We start from the raw sequence: 16055 nt of genomic DNA on the forward strand, positions 1-16055 counted from the left end.
TTTTCAGTGGGGGGCGGGGGGCAAAGGTTACGATAAACCACTTGAATTCTCTTGAGAATCAAGTTCTAGATGGATGTATGCTTCAGATGATTGTAGTTTTCTCTTTGAGGGTTCTGTTGAAGATGGTGGGTTACTTCTAGCTCCCGCTGCTGTATACTGTAGATGTTGAGATTTTTTCAGCAGGGCACTGTGCTTCCTGGCTTGGCTGGAACTCGAGCTGTTACAAGTAGCTTCACCTTCTGTGCCTGGTAGGAGACATTCTCATCCCTTCCCCATGGTGAGAGCTTGCTATGCGCTGAATGTTTGCCCTGTTTCTTCCATTACATCAGTGACTACACTTCAAAATTACTTTATTGGCTGAGAAGCGCTTTGGGACACCCTGAAGTTGTGAAAGATGTCTAAATGTAGGTTTTTTCCATTTTCATTAGTCCTAATGCCTGCTGGGAACTAGGAAGGAAAGCTGGCAGGTCAACAGTGTAGTGGAAATCAGTTCACTGGAGCGGGAGGGGGGTCTCGTGGACAAGATGGAGAGGGCATGGGGGAGATGTGAGGCTGGTTCAGCTTGATGGACAAAAGAAGGAAGGAAGGAGCTGAGGCAGCTGAACAACAGTCTGAATCTTACTCAATAGTTTATCCACTTATATATTTAAGTTCTGTTGAAAAATCAAGGTTAACTGTTTCTTTCTTCACAGATGCTGCCAGATCTGAGCATTTCCAGCATTTCCTGTTTTTATTTCAGACTTCCAATATCTGCCATATTCTGCTTTTGTACATATTTAAGTTTTTTTTAAAATTATAGACCCAAAGGAGTTTACTCAGGTTGAACTGCCTCATCCTTGTATATTATCAGCTGTAGATTAGACCAGTATGCATTGAGTTTGTGAATCCCAGATGCTATTGTAAATTAAAAACCATGGTAGACTCATCATTGATTCCTGGAGTTGTATTCTGCACTTCGCCTAAATTCCATAATACGTAACTGCTGTTTTCAACCCAACAGCTAGTTTTCTCCGTTGCCTGGTTAGCTTTTGGATCCTGCTCTCAAAGCATGGATCTAGTCAAACCATGTTACAGGACTTCCCACAATACACTTCAGATTTTGGAGCACTGGTTAAACTTCTCATTAGTGCAGGTTTTGTTTAGTGCTTTCAATATGCAGACGAATTAGAATAAACTTGAGAATCTGACCATATTTGGTGGTATGACCATTTATTTGCAGGATATTAAACGTTTAAACATTACAACTGCCTGTCCAATAGCCCTTTCCACTAAGACAAACAGAAAATTCTGGAAATACTCAGTAGGTCAAACAGCATCTGTGGAGAGAGAAGCAAAGTTAATGTTTTAGGTCTGTGACTTTTCATCAGAACTACAAAAAGTTTGAGATGTAACAGGTTTGAAGTAAGTACAGAGGCAGGGAAAGGGGAGGAAAGAATAAAAGGGAAGATGTGTGATCAGGTTGAAGGCAGGTAATATTAACTGACGAGGGGTAATGGACAAGTCAAGAAAAAAAATGGGTCTAGGAAAGGTGTAAATAGGATTAACAGAATCATCTCCAACTCTAGTCAAAAGATGGGAGCGGAGGTTATGATGTGAAATTGTTGGTCTTGGTATCCTTTCCACTATTTAAAGATGTGTACTAACAATCCTATTGCCTATTTTTATGCCTAGAACGAGCCAGCCCATACGATGCCTTTGATATTGTGGAACGAATAGAAATGGGTCAGATGGCTTCCATGTTTTTCAATAAAGGTGAGACTTTTGCCACATTGCCTGAAGTTTTATAAGTAACTGTTTAGGACATGTTTAAATAATGGAACAGTTTGTGCTACATTAGCTAATCTCTGGTAGGGTGGTGGTGGGCATGCAACAATTCACCTCAATCTTAGCTCTGTAAAGGGGGATATCAGCCACATTGCTGCCTCTGATCACAATCTAGTGACCTAGAGAGTGTTTTGATTGCTGTTGCTTTTTGAAATGACACGCATTTGGCTAGTATTCGAAGTAGAAGCAAGCTGCGATTCTCTTTCCTTGTCCGAGCAGAAGCTGATGCTTTTAGGAGGAGGAGGTGAGAGTCCATAGCATATTAGAAATGGATAGTGCTGGATAGTTTTGAATCTTGTCTATTATTTTGGCTCATGTATGTTTGGTCACTCTTGTGGGTAGGCTCCATTCTCTGCTTGAGATCTTGGTGAGTTTTCAAAGATGATCAGAAACAAATAGCAAACTTTGTCTGGTAATTACTTATGCCTAAAATAAAAACAAGGATTGCTGGAAATACTCAGGTCTGGCAGCATCTGTGTAGAGAGAAGCAGAGTTAACGTTTCAGATCAGTGACCCTTCATTAGAACTTTTACTTGTGCCTACTGGACATGTAGGGAAAGGGCAATGGAATGGTCGCTGTCCAAGAGCTAGTGCTGGCACATTATGCTGTAAACCTCGATGTAAACACGAGAGTTTTCAAAATCAGTCTTGAGTATAGGATTAATCTGTGGCTTGTGTAAGATTTTATTTCAGAGAAATGGTAAGATACAATGCTAAATATCACTATACATCAAGTACTCCGTAATGGAAGTTTTTGGGGTCAGTGTTGAAGCAAGGAGGCTTGCTGTTGACCTCTAACTCTCGAATAAGCACGAGGAGGAGCACCAGCAGCTTATGGGACGCATTCACTCCAAGCAGTGGGAACTGCAACTGAGTGCGGTGTCCTTTACTGGAATAGGAGTGAAGTCATCAGGCTGTTGCATTAGAGCAACCAATTGCATTAAATGATTTTCACAGACGCATAAACAGGAACCAAAAAGCAATAAAATACAATCACTAAAAATTTTTTGCATGGTGCAAATTAAATGTTGTAACATGGACATGGGTGAAGGTAGAAGCTAAAATATGAAAACCTTATTTAAAAAAAATAAATAAATTAAAATTTAGCTTAATGAATCATTGTACAGCACTCCAAGATTATAAAATTATTTTTCAGGGCCAGTTCTGTTCATCAAATTTATTAATCACAGGGTTGTTTGAAAACCCAGTTACATCTGATTGAACAAGGTGTAACTTTTTAAGGGGTTTCACCAGTGATGGGGTGGGAAAGTTAAAGTTCTCGCTGATTTCAGTGATTGTCAGCTCTGCAGCCTGTGGCAGAACGTTGAGTGACAGACCATAACTTTAGGATGTTGGGCAGGTGCAGATGAGTGTGGAAATCCTGAAGTTGCAGTCTGTTTCAGAGGGGTACTGATGGCAAATGCCGACAGTTTGCTATCAAGCCCTCCCCCCCATCACCGGCAAAACCTGGCCTGTTGTATTTTCTTTAAGGTTTGATAATGTGCAGCTACTTCAGAGTACTTTGTGATCACATCTGACCAAAGGGTTGTGATGTATAAATTTGTAAATGATGTAAGGAAATGCAGATCGTTTTGTTAATATAATGCACATCACCTGGTGCCTCAAACATTAAGACAAGGAGCCAGCAACAAGCCTATTGAGAGTTTGAGCTGGGTTCAATGGATCTGCATATTACATGCTAATACATTTCTACCTAGAACAGACAGTTCCAGAGGCAATGAATATAGACAGACTATAGTTGGCTGTGATCCACTTTATATTCTTGCAAGAAGTGTATTCAGTTGCTCAGTTTGTAGCGTGCTTTGTAAAGTAATTATTGAACTGTTGTAATGCAATGTGGCCTAATGGAAACCTTCAAGCTAGTTGTCATTATGTAAAATGTCTACTGGCATAAGTGAGGGGCTGTGTTGGCATCTGTGTCTGAGACCGTTCATGGAATTATTCAGAAAAAACTTGTTCAAGCAAGCGTTACTTGTCTGACATCCAAATCTGGGTGGGCTGCAATTTCATGTAATTAAACATTGGGAAGACTGAATCCATTGTCTTTGGCCCCCCGCTACAAGCTCTGTTCCCTGATCAATGCCTCCAGAGTGAACCAGAACACAGCCTCAACATTCTATTTGACCCAGAGCTGAGCTTTGGGCCCCATATCCTCTCCATCACCAAGACCACGTCGTGGATACACGTTTAGTGAGGTGGTCACACCGCAGGTAATGGCTGCACAGGCAGAAAAGGGATGGGTGACCAGCAGACGGAGTAGTAGGCGCAGGCAGCTATGCAGGAGTTCCCTATGGCCATCCCCCTCTCAAACAGATATACCACTTTGGATACACCACAAAGGGCTCTGCAAAAGGGGTAAAAGAGCTATAGTGATAAAATACCCTATCATAAGGGGTGCAGATAGGTATTTCTGTGGCCGCAAACGAGGCTCCAAGATGGTATGTTGCCTCCCTAGTGCTAGGGTCAAGGATGTCTTGGAGCGGCTGCAGGCCATTCTGAAAGGGGAGGGTGAGCAGCCAGAGGTTGTGGTCCATATTGGTACTAATGACATAGGCAGGAAGAGAGATGAGGTCCTGCAAAGTGAATATAAGGAGTTAGGCAGAAGGTTAAAAAGCAGGACCTCTAGGGTTGTAATCTCAGGATTACTCCCTGTGCCATGTGCTAGTGAGGGTAGGAATAGGAGGATTAGGCAAATGAATGCGTGGCTGAAGAGCTGGTGTAGGCGGGAGGGCTTCAGCTACTTGGATCATTGGGATCTCTTGTGCACAGGTGACCTGTACAAGAGGGACGGGTTGCATCTGAACTGGAAGGGGATCAATATCCTTGCGGAGGAGGTTTGCTCGTACTACTCGGGAGGGTTTAAACTAGTCTTGCAGGGGGGTGGGACCCAAAGTAGTAGTCTCTCAGATGAGATAGTTGAGGCAAATGTAGAGGTTAAAGCAAGCGAGTCCAGTAGGCAGGCCAGGCAGGGGCAGGACAGGGAGCGTGGAAGGTCTGATAGGCTAAACTGCATTTACTTTAATACAAGAAGCCTTACAGGTAAGGCAGATGAACTCGGAGCATGGATCGGTACATGGGATTGTGATATTATAGCTATTACGGAAACGCAGTTGAGGGATGGGCAGGACTGGCAGCTCAATGTTCCGGGGTACCAATGTTTCCGGCGTGACAGAGGTGGAGGTAAGAGAGGAGGGGGAGTTGCACTATTGATTAGGAAGGACATCACGGCAGTACTTAGAGAGGATATCCCGGGGGGAATGTCCAGCGAGGCCATACGGGTAGAACTTAGAAATAAGAAAGGGGTGATCACTTTGGGATTATACTATAGGCCCCCCAATAGTCAGAGGGAATTGGAGGAGCATATATGTAGGAAAATCACAGATAGGTGTAGGAATTATAGGGTTGTAATAGGTGATTTTAACTTTCCTAATATTGACTGGGACTGCCTTAGTGCTAAGGGATCAGATTGGGAAGAATTTAAGTGTGTCCAGGATAGTTTTCTGAAGCAGTATGTGGATGGCCCTACTAGAGAAGGGGCTACACTCGACCTCCTCTCAGGAAATGAGGCTGGGCAGATGGTTGATGTGTCAGTGGGGGAGCACTTTGTGACTAGTGACCATAACACTGTTCGCTTCAAGGTAGTTATGGAAAAGCATAGGATTGGCCCTCAAGTTGAAGTCCTAAATTGGAGGAAGGCTAATTTCGATGGCATCAGACGGGAACTTTCGAAAGTTGAATGGGAGAGGCTGTTTACAGGTAAAGGGAGGCTTTTAAAAGTGAGATAGGAAGATTTCAGGGCTGGCATGTTCCTGTTAGATTGAAGGGCAAGGCTGGCAAGTTTAGGGAACCTTGGTTGACGAGGAATATTGAGGGTCTGGTCAGGACAAAGAAGGTGGCATATGTCAGGTATAGGCAGCTGGGATCAAGCGAGTCCCTCGAAGAGTATAAGGGATGGAGGAGTACACTTAAGAAGGAAATTAGGAGGGCGAAAAGGGGCCATGAGATTTCCCTGGCAGATAAGATAAAGGAGAATCCTAAAAGATTCTATAAGTATATTAAGAGTAAAAAGGGTAGGTAGGGAGAGAGTAGGTCCCCTTAAGGATCAGTGTGGTAATCTATGTGTGGAGCCATGGGAAATGGGCAAGGTCTGAAATGAATACCTCTCGTCTGTATTTACCGTGGAGAAGGTCATGGAAGCTCGTGAGTTCGAGGGAGGGAACAGCGATATCCTGGAGCATATCAACATTACAAAGGAGGAGGTGTTGGAGATTTTGAAGCGCATTAAGGTGGATAAATCCCCAGGGCCTGACCAGGTGTATCCTAGGATGCTATGGGAAGCAAGGGAGGAGATTGCTGGGGCCCTGGCAGAGATTTTTTTATCGTCGTTGGCCATGGGTGGGGATAGCTAATGTTGTGCCTTTATTTAAGAAGGGCAGCAGAGATAAGCCATGGAACTATAGGCCAATGAGCTTTACATCAGTGGTGGGAAAGTTATTGGAAGGGATTCTGAGATTTATAGGCATCTGGAAAGGCATGGTCTGATTAGGGATAGTCAGCATGGCTTTGTGCGTGGGAAATGATGTCTCACGAATTTGATTGAGGTTTTTGAGGAGGTGACCAAGAGTTTTGACGAGGACAGGGCGGTGGACGTTGTCTGCATGGACTTTAGCAAGGCCTTTGACAAGGTCCCGCATGGTAGGCTGGTACGGATCCAGGGTGAGCTCGCCAATTGGATACAAAATGGGCTTGGTGATGGGAGGCAGAGGGTGGTAGTGGAGGGTTGTTTTTCAGATTGGGGGCCGGTGACCAGTGGTGTGCTGCAGGGATTGGTGCTGGGCCCTCTGTTTGTCATATATATTAATGACTTGGATGTGAATGTAAGGGGCATGATTAGTAAGTTTGCAGATGACACCAAAATTGGTGGTATAGTGGACAGTGAAGAAGGTTGTCTAAGGTTACAACAGGATATAGATCAACTGGGAAAGTGGGCAAGGGTTTGGCAAATGGAATTTAATGCAGGCAAGTGTGAAGATTTAGAGATACAGCACTGAAACAGGCCCTTCGGCCCACCAAGTCTGTGCTGACCATTAACCACCCATTTATACTAATCCTACACTAATCCCATATTCCTACCCCATCCTCACCTGTCCCTATACTCCCCTACCACCTACCTATACTAGGGGCAATTTATAATGGCCAATTTACCTATCAACCTGCAAGTCTTTTGGCTGTGGGAGGAAACTGGAGCACCCGGAGGAAACCCACGCTGACACAGGCAGAACTTGCAAACTCCACACAGGCAGTACCCAGAATTGAACCCGGGTTGCTGGAGCTGTGAGGCTGCGGTGCTAACCACTGTGCCGCATTTTGGGAAGTTAAACTAGGGCAGGACATATACAGTGAATGGCAGGGCCCTGGGGAGTGGTGTTGAGCAGCGAGACCTTTGGGTGCAAGTACATAGTTCCCTGAAAGTGGCTACATAGGTAGACAGGGTGGTGAAGAATGCTTGCCTTCATCGGCTGAGGCATTGAGTACAAGAGTTGGGACATCATGTTACAGTTGTACATAACGTTGGTTAGGCCGCATTTGGAGTACTGTGTGCAGTTCTGGTCGCTGCTCTACAGGAAAGATGTGATTAAGCTAGAGAGGGTGCAGAAAAGATTCAGAAGGATGTTGCCTGGTTTGGAGGGCTTGAGTTATAAAGAGAGATTGGATAGGCTGGGTCTGTTTTCCCTGGAGCGAAGGAGGCTGAGAGGGGACATGATAGAGGTATATAAAATTGAGAGGCATAGATAGGGTAGATAGCCAGAGTCTGTTTCCCTTGGTAGGGGTGACTAAAACTAGAGGGCATAGATTGAAGGTGAGAGAGAGGAGGTTTAAAGAGGATCAAAGGGGTACATTTTTCTCTCAGAATAGTGGGTATCTGGAATGAGCTGCCAGAGGAGGTGGTGGAGGCAGGAACAGTAGTGACATTTAAGGGGCATCTGGACAGGTACTTGAATGAGCAAGGCATAGAGGGATATGGAATTAATGCAGGCAGGTGGGATTAGTATAGATGGGCATTATGGTCGGCATGGACGTGGTGGGCTGAAGGGCCTGTTTCTGTGTTGTGCGACTCTATGACTCTGACCATCTGCTTCCATCTCTAACATTGGCTGTCTCTGCCCTGCTTCAACCCTTAGAATCATAGAAAGTTTAAGGCACAGAAAGAGGGCACTTGGCCCATCGTGACTGTACCGGCCTAAAAACGATCCACCTATTCTAATCCTACCTTTCCAGCATTGTGGAGCCTCCTCCTCCAGTTAGTTGTTTAATTGTTCACCACCATTCATGACTGGATGTGGCAGGACTGCAGAGCTTTGATATGATCCGTTGGTTGTGGGATTGCCTAGCCTTGTATCACATGCTGCTTCTACTGTTCACCATGAATGTAGTCCTGTGTTGTAGCTTCGCCATGTTGGCACCTTATTTTTAGGTATGTCTGATGCTGCTCCTGACATGTTCTCCAGTCCTCATTGAACTGGGGTTGATCTCCTGGCTTGATGGTAGAGTGAGGGATATGCTGGGCCATGAGCTTACAGATTGTTGTTGAATGCAATTGTGTTGCTGCTGATGGCCCACAGCACCTCCATGAATGCTCAGTTTTGAGCTACTAGATCTGTTTTGCATCTATCCCATTTAGCACGATGGACAGTATCCTCAGTGTGAACTTCGGTCTTCACCTTCACATGGACTGTGTGGTGGTGACTTTACCATTACTGTCATGGGCAGATGCATCTGCTACAGGTAGATGGGTGAGGTCAAGCAGGTTTTTTCTCTTGTTACTCCCCTCACCACCTGCGCAGGCCCAGTCTGGCAGAAATACCTTCAGGGCTTGGTCAGTAGTGGTGCTGCCAAGCCACTCTTGGCCATGGGCATTGAAGTGCCCCACCAAGAGTACATTCCATGCCCTTGCTACCCTCAGTACTACTTTTAAATGGGGTTCAAGAGTGCTGATTAATTAGCTGAGGGGGGACAGTACCTGGTAATCAGGAGGTTTCTTTGCTCATTTTTGACCTGATGCCATGAGACTTCATGGGGTCTGGAGTTGATGTTGAGGACTCCCAGGGCAACTCCCTCCCTACTGTATACCACTGTGCCACCACCTCTGGTGGGTCTGTCCTGTCGGTGGGACAGGACATACCCGGGGATGGTGATGGCAGTGCCTGGGACATTGTCTGTAAGGTATGATTCCGTGAGTATGACTGGTCTGTGGGACAGCTCTCCCAACTTTGGCACAAGCCCCCAGATGTTAGTAAGGAGGACTTTGCAGGGTCGACAGGACTGGGTTTACCGTTGTCGTTTCCGGTGCCTAGGTCGATGCCAGGTGGTCCGTCTGGTTTCATTCCTTTTTTTTGACTTCGTAGCGGTTAGGTACAACTGAGTGGCTTGCCAGGCCATTTCAGAGGGCATGTAAGAGATAACCACATTGCTGTGGGTCTGGAGTCACATGTAGGCCAGACCAGGTAAGGACAGCAGATTTCCTTCCCTAAAGGACATTAGTGAACCAGATGGGTTTTTACAACAATCGACAATGGTTTCATGACCATCATTAGACTAGCTTTTAATTCCAGATTTATTAATTAAATTCAAATTCCACCTTCTGCTGTGGTGGGATTCGAACCCATGTCGCCAGAGAAATACCCTGGGTCTCTAGGTTACTAGTCCAGTGATAATACCACTACGCCACCGCCTATCCTCTGTAACTTAGGAGTCAAAACTATATCTTTGGTGTAATACCAAATCCAAAAATGTGTAACGGTTGCCAATTTTGTAGCTCTTTGATTTAATAGCTCGCATCATTCTGGTGCCACTTGGGGCCCTTTGTGTTCTGGTTTTCATAATTTCTGATGTTGGATCAATTTTCTACTCTGATTTGTTTCTTGTAGCAGCTTGCCCAGTTATGGTAACTTTAATTTGCTCAGCAGCCCCATAATCCATATAGTGGAAGCTATTTCGGGTCAGCTACTCAAAATGTTAGTGTTATAAAGGGAATTTTTGTGTTCCATTCATCGTTGTCAGCCCAGATTGGATATTGTTTAAAGCAGGTGCCGTCATTGTTATTCTGAGGACCCATTTGTTCGCCAGATAGCCTTTCATTGGTTGGATCAGGGAAACGAATGTTATAACTGAGGTAATGGGAAATTGCCACTTGAGTGACCAGTACAACTGAACAGCACTATAATCATAGATTCTTAACAGTACAGAGGGAGGCCATTCAGCTCACCATGCTCTTCCCCGCTCTTGCCCATAGTCATGCAAATTTTTCCCCTTAAGTATATATCCAATTTCCTTTTGGAAGTTGCTATTGAATCTGCTTCCACCACCCTTTCAGGCAGCACGTTCCAGATCACACGAACATACGAATTAGGAGCAGGAGTAAGCCGCTCGGCCCCTCGAGCCTGCTCCACCATTCAATAAGATCATGACTGATCTGATTGTAACCTCCTCCACATTCCTGCCTACCTCAATAACCTTTCACCCCCTTTCTTATCAAGAATCTATCTACCTCTGCCTTAAAAATATTCAAAGACTCTGCTTCCACTGCCTTTTGAGGAAGAGTTCCAAAGACTCTCAGTCCTCCGAGAAAAAATTCTCCTCATCTCCATCTTAAATGGGTGACCCCTTATTTTCAAACAGTGAGCCCGAGTTCTAGATTCTTCCACAAGAGGAAACATCCTTTGCACATCCACTCTGTCAAGACCCCTCTGAATCTTTTCTGTTTCAATTAAGTTGCCTCTTCTAAACTCCAGTGGATGCAAGCCTAGCCTGTCCAACCTTTCCTCATAAGACAACCTGCCCATTCCAGGAAGCCTTCTGTGAACTGCTTTCAACGCATTTCCATCCTTCCTTAAATAAGGAGACCAATACTGTACACATACTCCAGATGTGGTCTCACCAATCCCTGTATAGCTGAAGCATAACCTCCCTACTTTTGTCTTCAATTTCCCTCAATAAATGATAGCATTCTATTGGTTTGCCTAATTACTTGTTGTACCTGCATACTAAGCTTTTGCGATTCATTCACTAGGGCACCCAGATCCCTCTGCATCTCAGAGCTCTGCAATCTCTCGCCATTTAGATAATATACTTTTTTATTCTTCCTGCCAAAGTGGACAATTTCACATTTTCCCACATTATGCTCCATCTGCCAGATCATTGCCCACTCACTTAAACTGTCTATATTCCTTCGTAGCCTCCTTATGTCCTCTTCACAAGCTACTTTCCTATCTATCTTTGTCATCAAATTTAGCAACCATACCTTCGGTCCCTTCATCCAAGCCATTTATATAAATTGTGAAACGTTGAGGCCCCAGTACTTATCCATGTGGCACACCAGTTGTTACATCTTGCCAACCAGAAAATGATCCATTAGTGCCTACTCTCTGTTTCCTGTTAGCTAGCCAATCTTCTATCCATGCCAAAATGTTATCCCCTGCACCATGAGCTTTTATTTTCTTCAATAACCTTAGATGTGGCAGCTTATCAAATGCCTTTTGGAATTCTAAGTACAATACATCCATTGGCTCCCCTTTATCCACAACACCTCTTAGTACTTCAAAAAACTCCAATAAATGTTGTCTGTATGGACTTCAGTAAAGCCTTTGACAAGGTCCCTCATGGCAGACTGGTAGAAAAGGTGAAGTCACATGGGATCAGAGGTGAGCTGGCAAGATGGATACAGAACTGGCTTGGTCATAGACAGAGGGTAGCAGTGGAAGGGTGCTTTTCTGAATGGAGGGATGTGACTAGTGGTGTTCCGCAGGAATCAGTGCTGGGTCCTTTGCTGATTTGTAGCCTATATAAATGATTTGGAGGAAAATGTAGCTGGTCTGATTAGTAAGTTTGCGGACGACACAAAGGTTGGTGGAGTTGCGGATAGTGATGAGGATTGTCAGAGGATACAGCAGGATATAGATCGGTTGGAGACTTGGGGGGAGAAATGGCAGATGGAGTTTAATCCGGACAAATGTGAGGTAGTGCATTTTGGAAGGTCTAATACAGGTGGGAAGCATACAGTAAATGGCAGAACCCTTAGGAGTATTGACAGGCAGAGAGATCTGGGCGTACAGGTCCACAGGTCACTGAAAGTGGCAACGCAGGTGGATAAAGTAGTCCAGAAGGCATACGGCACGCTTGCCTTCATCGGTCGGGGCATAGAGTATAAAAATTGGCAAGTCATGCTGCAGCTATACAGAACCTTAGTTAGGCCACACTTAGAATATTGCGTGCAATTCTGGTCGCCACACTACCAGAAGGATGTGGAGGCTTTGGAGAGGGTACAGAAGAGGTTTACCAGGATGTTGCCTGGTCTGGAGGGTATTAGCTATGAGGAGAGTTTGGATAAACTCAGATTGTTTTCACTGGAACGACGGAGGTGGAGGGACGACATGATAGAGGTTTACAAGGTTGAGTGGTATGGACAGAGTGGATAGTCAGAAGCTTTTTCCCAGGGTGGAAGAGTCAGTTACTAGGGGACACAGGTTTAAGGTGAGAGGGGCAAAGTTTAGAGGGGATGTGCAAGGCAAGTTCTTTACACAGAGGGTGGTGAGTGCCTGGAACTTGCTGCTGGGGGAAGTGGTGGAAGCAGGTATGATAGTGACGTTTAAGAGGCATCTTGACACATATATGAATAGGATGGGAATAGAGGGATACGGTCCCTGGAAGTGCAGAAGGTTTTAGTTTAGACAGGCATCAAGATTGGCACAGGCTTGGAGGGCCGAATGGCCTGTTCCCGTGCTGTACTGTTCTTTGTTCTTTAGTTCGTGGCCTGAAGGGAAATTGCATAACGTAGAGTGGAACCATCAGCAGTAGAATGGAGAGGGTTGGATAAGTGAAGGTTGTCATTGATATCAAGAAGGAACAAAGTTGCAAGAGAACAAGGCACTGTGGAAATTGGTTAAACATAATTTCCCTTTCACAAAACCATGTTGTCTCTGCCTGATCACCTTGAATTTTTTTTAATGCCCTGCTGATTTGTGTTTAATAATAGCTTCTAACATTTTCCCTGTGATAACTTGATGGGGGAGGTGGGGGAAGAATCCTCCTGCTCTTTTCCCCACCGCCCCCCGTGCCCCCATTTTCTCTGCTAATTGTTTTGAATCTCTGTCCTCTGGCTGTTGGCCCTCCTTTCAGTTTCTCTCAACTCTATCAGAACCCCTCATGTTTTGAACATCTATTAAATCTCCCTTTTCTCTCCTTCCAGGAGGGAAGGTAATCCCGACTTGTATAATCTCTCTACGTCATTGAAGTTCTAATACCAATTCCTGGGAGACACCACTGTACACTTCCCTCCAGTCTGATCAACAACTGTTGACCGCTGAGTTCTAACGAAAGATCACAGACTTGAAATATTAACACCGTCTCTTTCCACAGATTCTGCCAGATATCTCTATTTCCAACATTTTCTGTTTTTATATCAGATTTCCAACTTCCACAGAATTTTGCTTTTGTACTGTTCACCGCTACTTTCTGACTTCCATTTCTTGATGATTTAATTTCAGTACAAATGATTAAAGTAACTTGGAATCAGATATGTTATATGTGAGCTGTGGCTCAGGGAATAGCACTCTAGCCTCTGAATCAGAAGGAGGGGAGTTCAAGTCCCACTCCAGGACCTGAGCCAACTTAGATTTTTATGCTCTCTGGTGGAGTACTGCGCTGTTGGAGGTGCCACCTTTCGGATGAGACGTTAAAGTGAGGCCCTGTCTACCTGGTCAGATGGACGTAAAGGATCACATGGCACTATTTCAAAGTGCAGGGGAGTTATCCTAGGTGTCCAGGCCAATATTTATCCCTCAATCTACATTCATGAAGCAGATTATCTGTTGTTGTGGGAGCTTGCTGTGTACAAATTGGCTGCCCCATTTCCTACATTACAACAGTGACTACACTTCAAAAGTACTTCATTGGCTGTAAAGCATTTTGGGGTGTCCTGAGGTCATGAAAGGTGCTGTAAAAATGCAAGTCTGTCTTTTTTATTTTAGAAAACATTGACTACAAATAATTAACATTAGCACCGAGTTCTGCTGTATAGTGTTGATTTTGTTGCTGATGCACATTACCCATCTGTCATTCCATCTCTGTTGCAAAATGGCTGTAGGTCTCTGGCGATTTTCTCAATTCTGTCTGCTGTTTTTTTTTGTAAGAACGTTCGACTGCTTGAACCTTTTTGGTACAGCTCTAAATAATAACATTCCACTAAATCAAACAATTTCTCTTTCTAATTTTCCTTCCATCTCTTAAATCCATTGGCTCCAAGTCTGTTCTATTGAATGCAAGTTACTCTGTGCAGGGATGGAAGTGCTGATTTTAGGAGGACACTGAAATTTCTGGTCTTAAAGTGGTCTTTGTATGTCTTTTCAGTTCATTGCTGTTCTGTGCTATCACCTCCACATCTCCTACTTCCTGTCCAGTTTTCCTTTTTGGAAGTTTGCTTCATTCTCCTCCAATGAGAGTGATCCTTCCTGCTCTGACCTCTACCCTACGACCCTTGCATTTACTTTCTAATTACTCGAAGCTGCTGCTCACTCATGATCCATCACGTTGTGTGATCACCATTTTAGTATGGTTGTTCCACTAGAGGTGATGTGGCAATATTACTCACCTCAGGAAACCCTGTTCTAAAACATTTTGTTAATTGAATTGGCATTGCTGTTGATGTTTAGACATTTCAACTAGCTCTGGTACTTGTGCATTTCAAATAAGTTACCATCAAATGGTCTCCCATCACAGATGAATTTCTGACTGTTGAGTTTTCTTTCCATTGGTGCTGTAGTTACTCTTGTCTTTTTTTGTCCCGCTTTCCTCTGATTGCTCTTTCTGCACAATACCTGTGCCTGTCCAATGCAATTTATCCACTTGTGTGAAAAAAAAAGCTACTCTGGCTTTGCCTCCTTGTATCTCATCATATGAATTAATTTGGATCTTTGCTCGTGGTGAAATCTGTTCTAGCTGTACACAAAAAAGGAGATTTTGTCTGTTTTAAATTCTTAATCAATTTAGTAGCCTTGTAAATTGTCCTTGAATATTACTTTTGAATCTGTCCTTTGTTGTGTAGTGCTCGTCAATTCATTCATGTTAACACTGCTCTGTTACAGGGAGTATGGAGAATTCACACGCTTGTACTAAAAAGATCAATCAACCCTAAGGCTAAGCAATGACCCCTTTTTCTAATGACCTTCTCGGTATTTTTTTCACTTCCATGCACCGTCCGGTATGAACTAACCTGTGAAGATCTAAATGGATGTTTGAAAATCTCATGACTGCTATCTATCTTTTGGAACAATTATTTTCCTGGATGCCTTGGAACTGGAGCATAAATTACAAAGATGATAGCTTTGTAATTAGTAGATTTGAAATGTAACCCAACAGAATGAGAGGTAACTCTGTAGGGCAGTGATTAGATTTATAGTACTCATTTAGACAACAGGGAGCTGAAATATAAACTGTTCTGTCAAAGTGGGGATGTCTTATCAAATCAGGCAGTAAAATAAGTTCAATGTTCTTAGTTTCAGAATTGAGGTCCCGCAGGGTAGGTGTGACATTGCTGCAGCCTATAGTTCATGTCATTGGGAAAAATTCATTCCAAAACAACATTTTGTGATGTGCCAAAATTCCTTATCTTTACTTAACTGCACAATATATTAAAGAAGCCCATTCTATGTTCACTAGAGTGTTGTAATTTCACAGGCTTCAAAGCATTCATTGCTAAATTCGTTCATGGGCTGTCTATTCAATGTCTATAATGTTTCTGCTGGCAGTAAACCTTCTGTAGAATGACTGGATGCTGCACAGGTACCAGCAGACATTTTGAATAGCAATAATGGTGAGTTAAGCAGCTGTCTCCATTATTATGGAATAAGTTGGACAGCAACTTCTGGTGCCTGCATGTGCATGGTTGAATTTGGAAATAATAGACGCTGTCCGTTTTGGTCTGTTCCTCCACGAACTTCGCTACAATGGTACCTTGCCGAGAGACTCTGCATTCGCATTTGCTATGCTGTGAAGTTGCAGTACTTGCCCACTGGAAACCCACTAAACATTCCAGAACAAGTTAAGTCTGGTGCATACAGGTGTAAGTGAATTTTTTTAATGATGTAGCAGTCTTAATTACTGCCAAACAACCTCTTTGGTCCTGAAAGTTTAATTGTACAAATGTGGAGTCTCAT

The 16055-nt window shown here is 43.9% G+C and overlaps 1 protein-coding gene across 1 annotated transcript in view; it reads left to right on the top strand.

Moving 5' to 3' along the window:
- Positions 1-16055, top strand: part of tmem104 (transmembrane protein 104) — a 246945-nt gene that overhangs the window by 70169 nt on the left and 160721 nt on the right. The window contains exon 5 of the mRNA XM_068057817.1: positions 1672-1752. Within this exon, the coding sequence (XP_067913918.1) occupies positions 1672-1752 (81 nt within the window). The remainder of the gene's footprint in view (positions 1-1671; positions 1753-16055) is intronic.

The sequence above is a fragment of the Heterodontus francisci genome, chromosome 26 (genome assembly GCF_036365525.1).
Source record: "Heterodontus francisci isolate sHetFra1 chromosome 26, sHetFra1.hap1, whole genome shotgun sequence".
Classification (NCBI taxonomy): Eukaryota; Metazoa; Chordata; class Chondrichthyes; order Heterodontiformes; family Heterodontidae; genus Heterodontus; species Heterodontus francisci.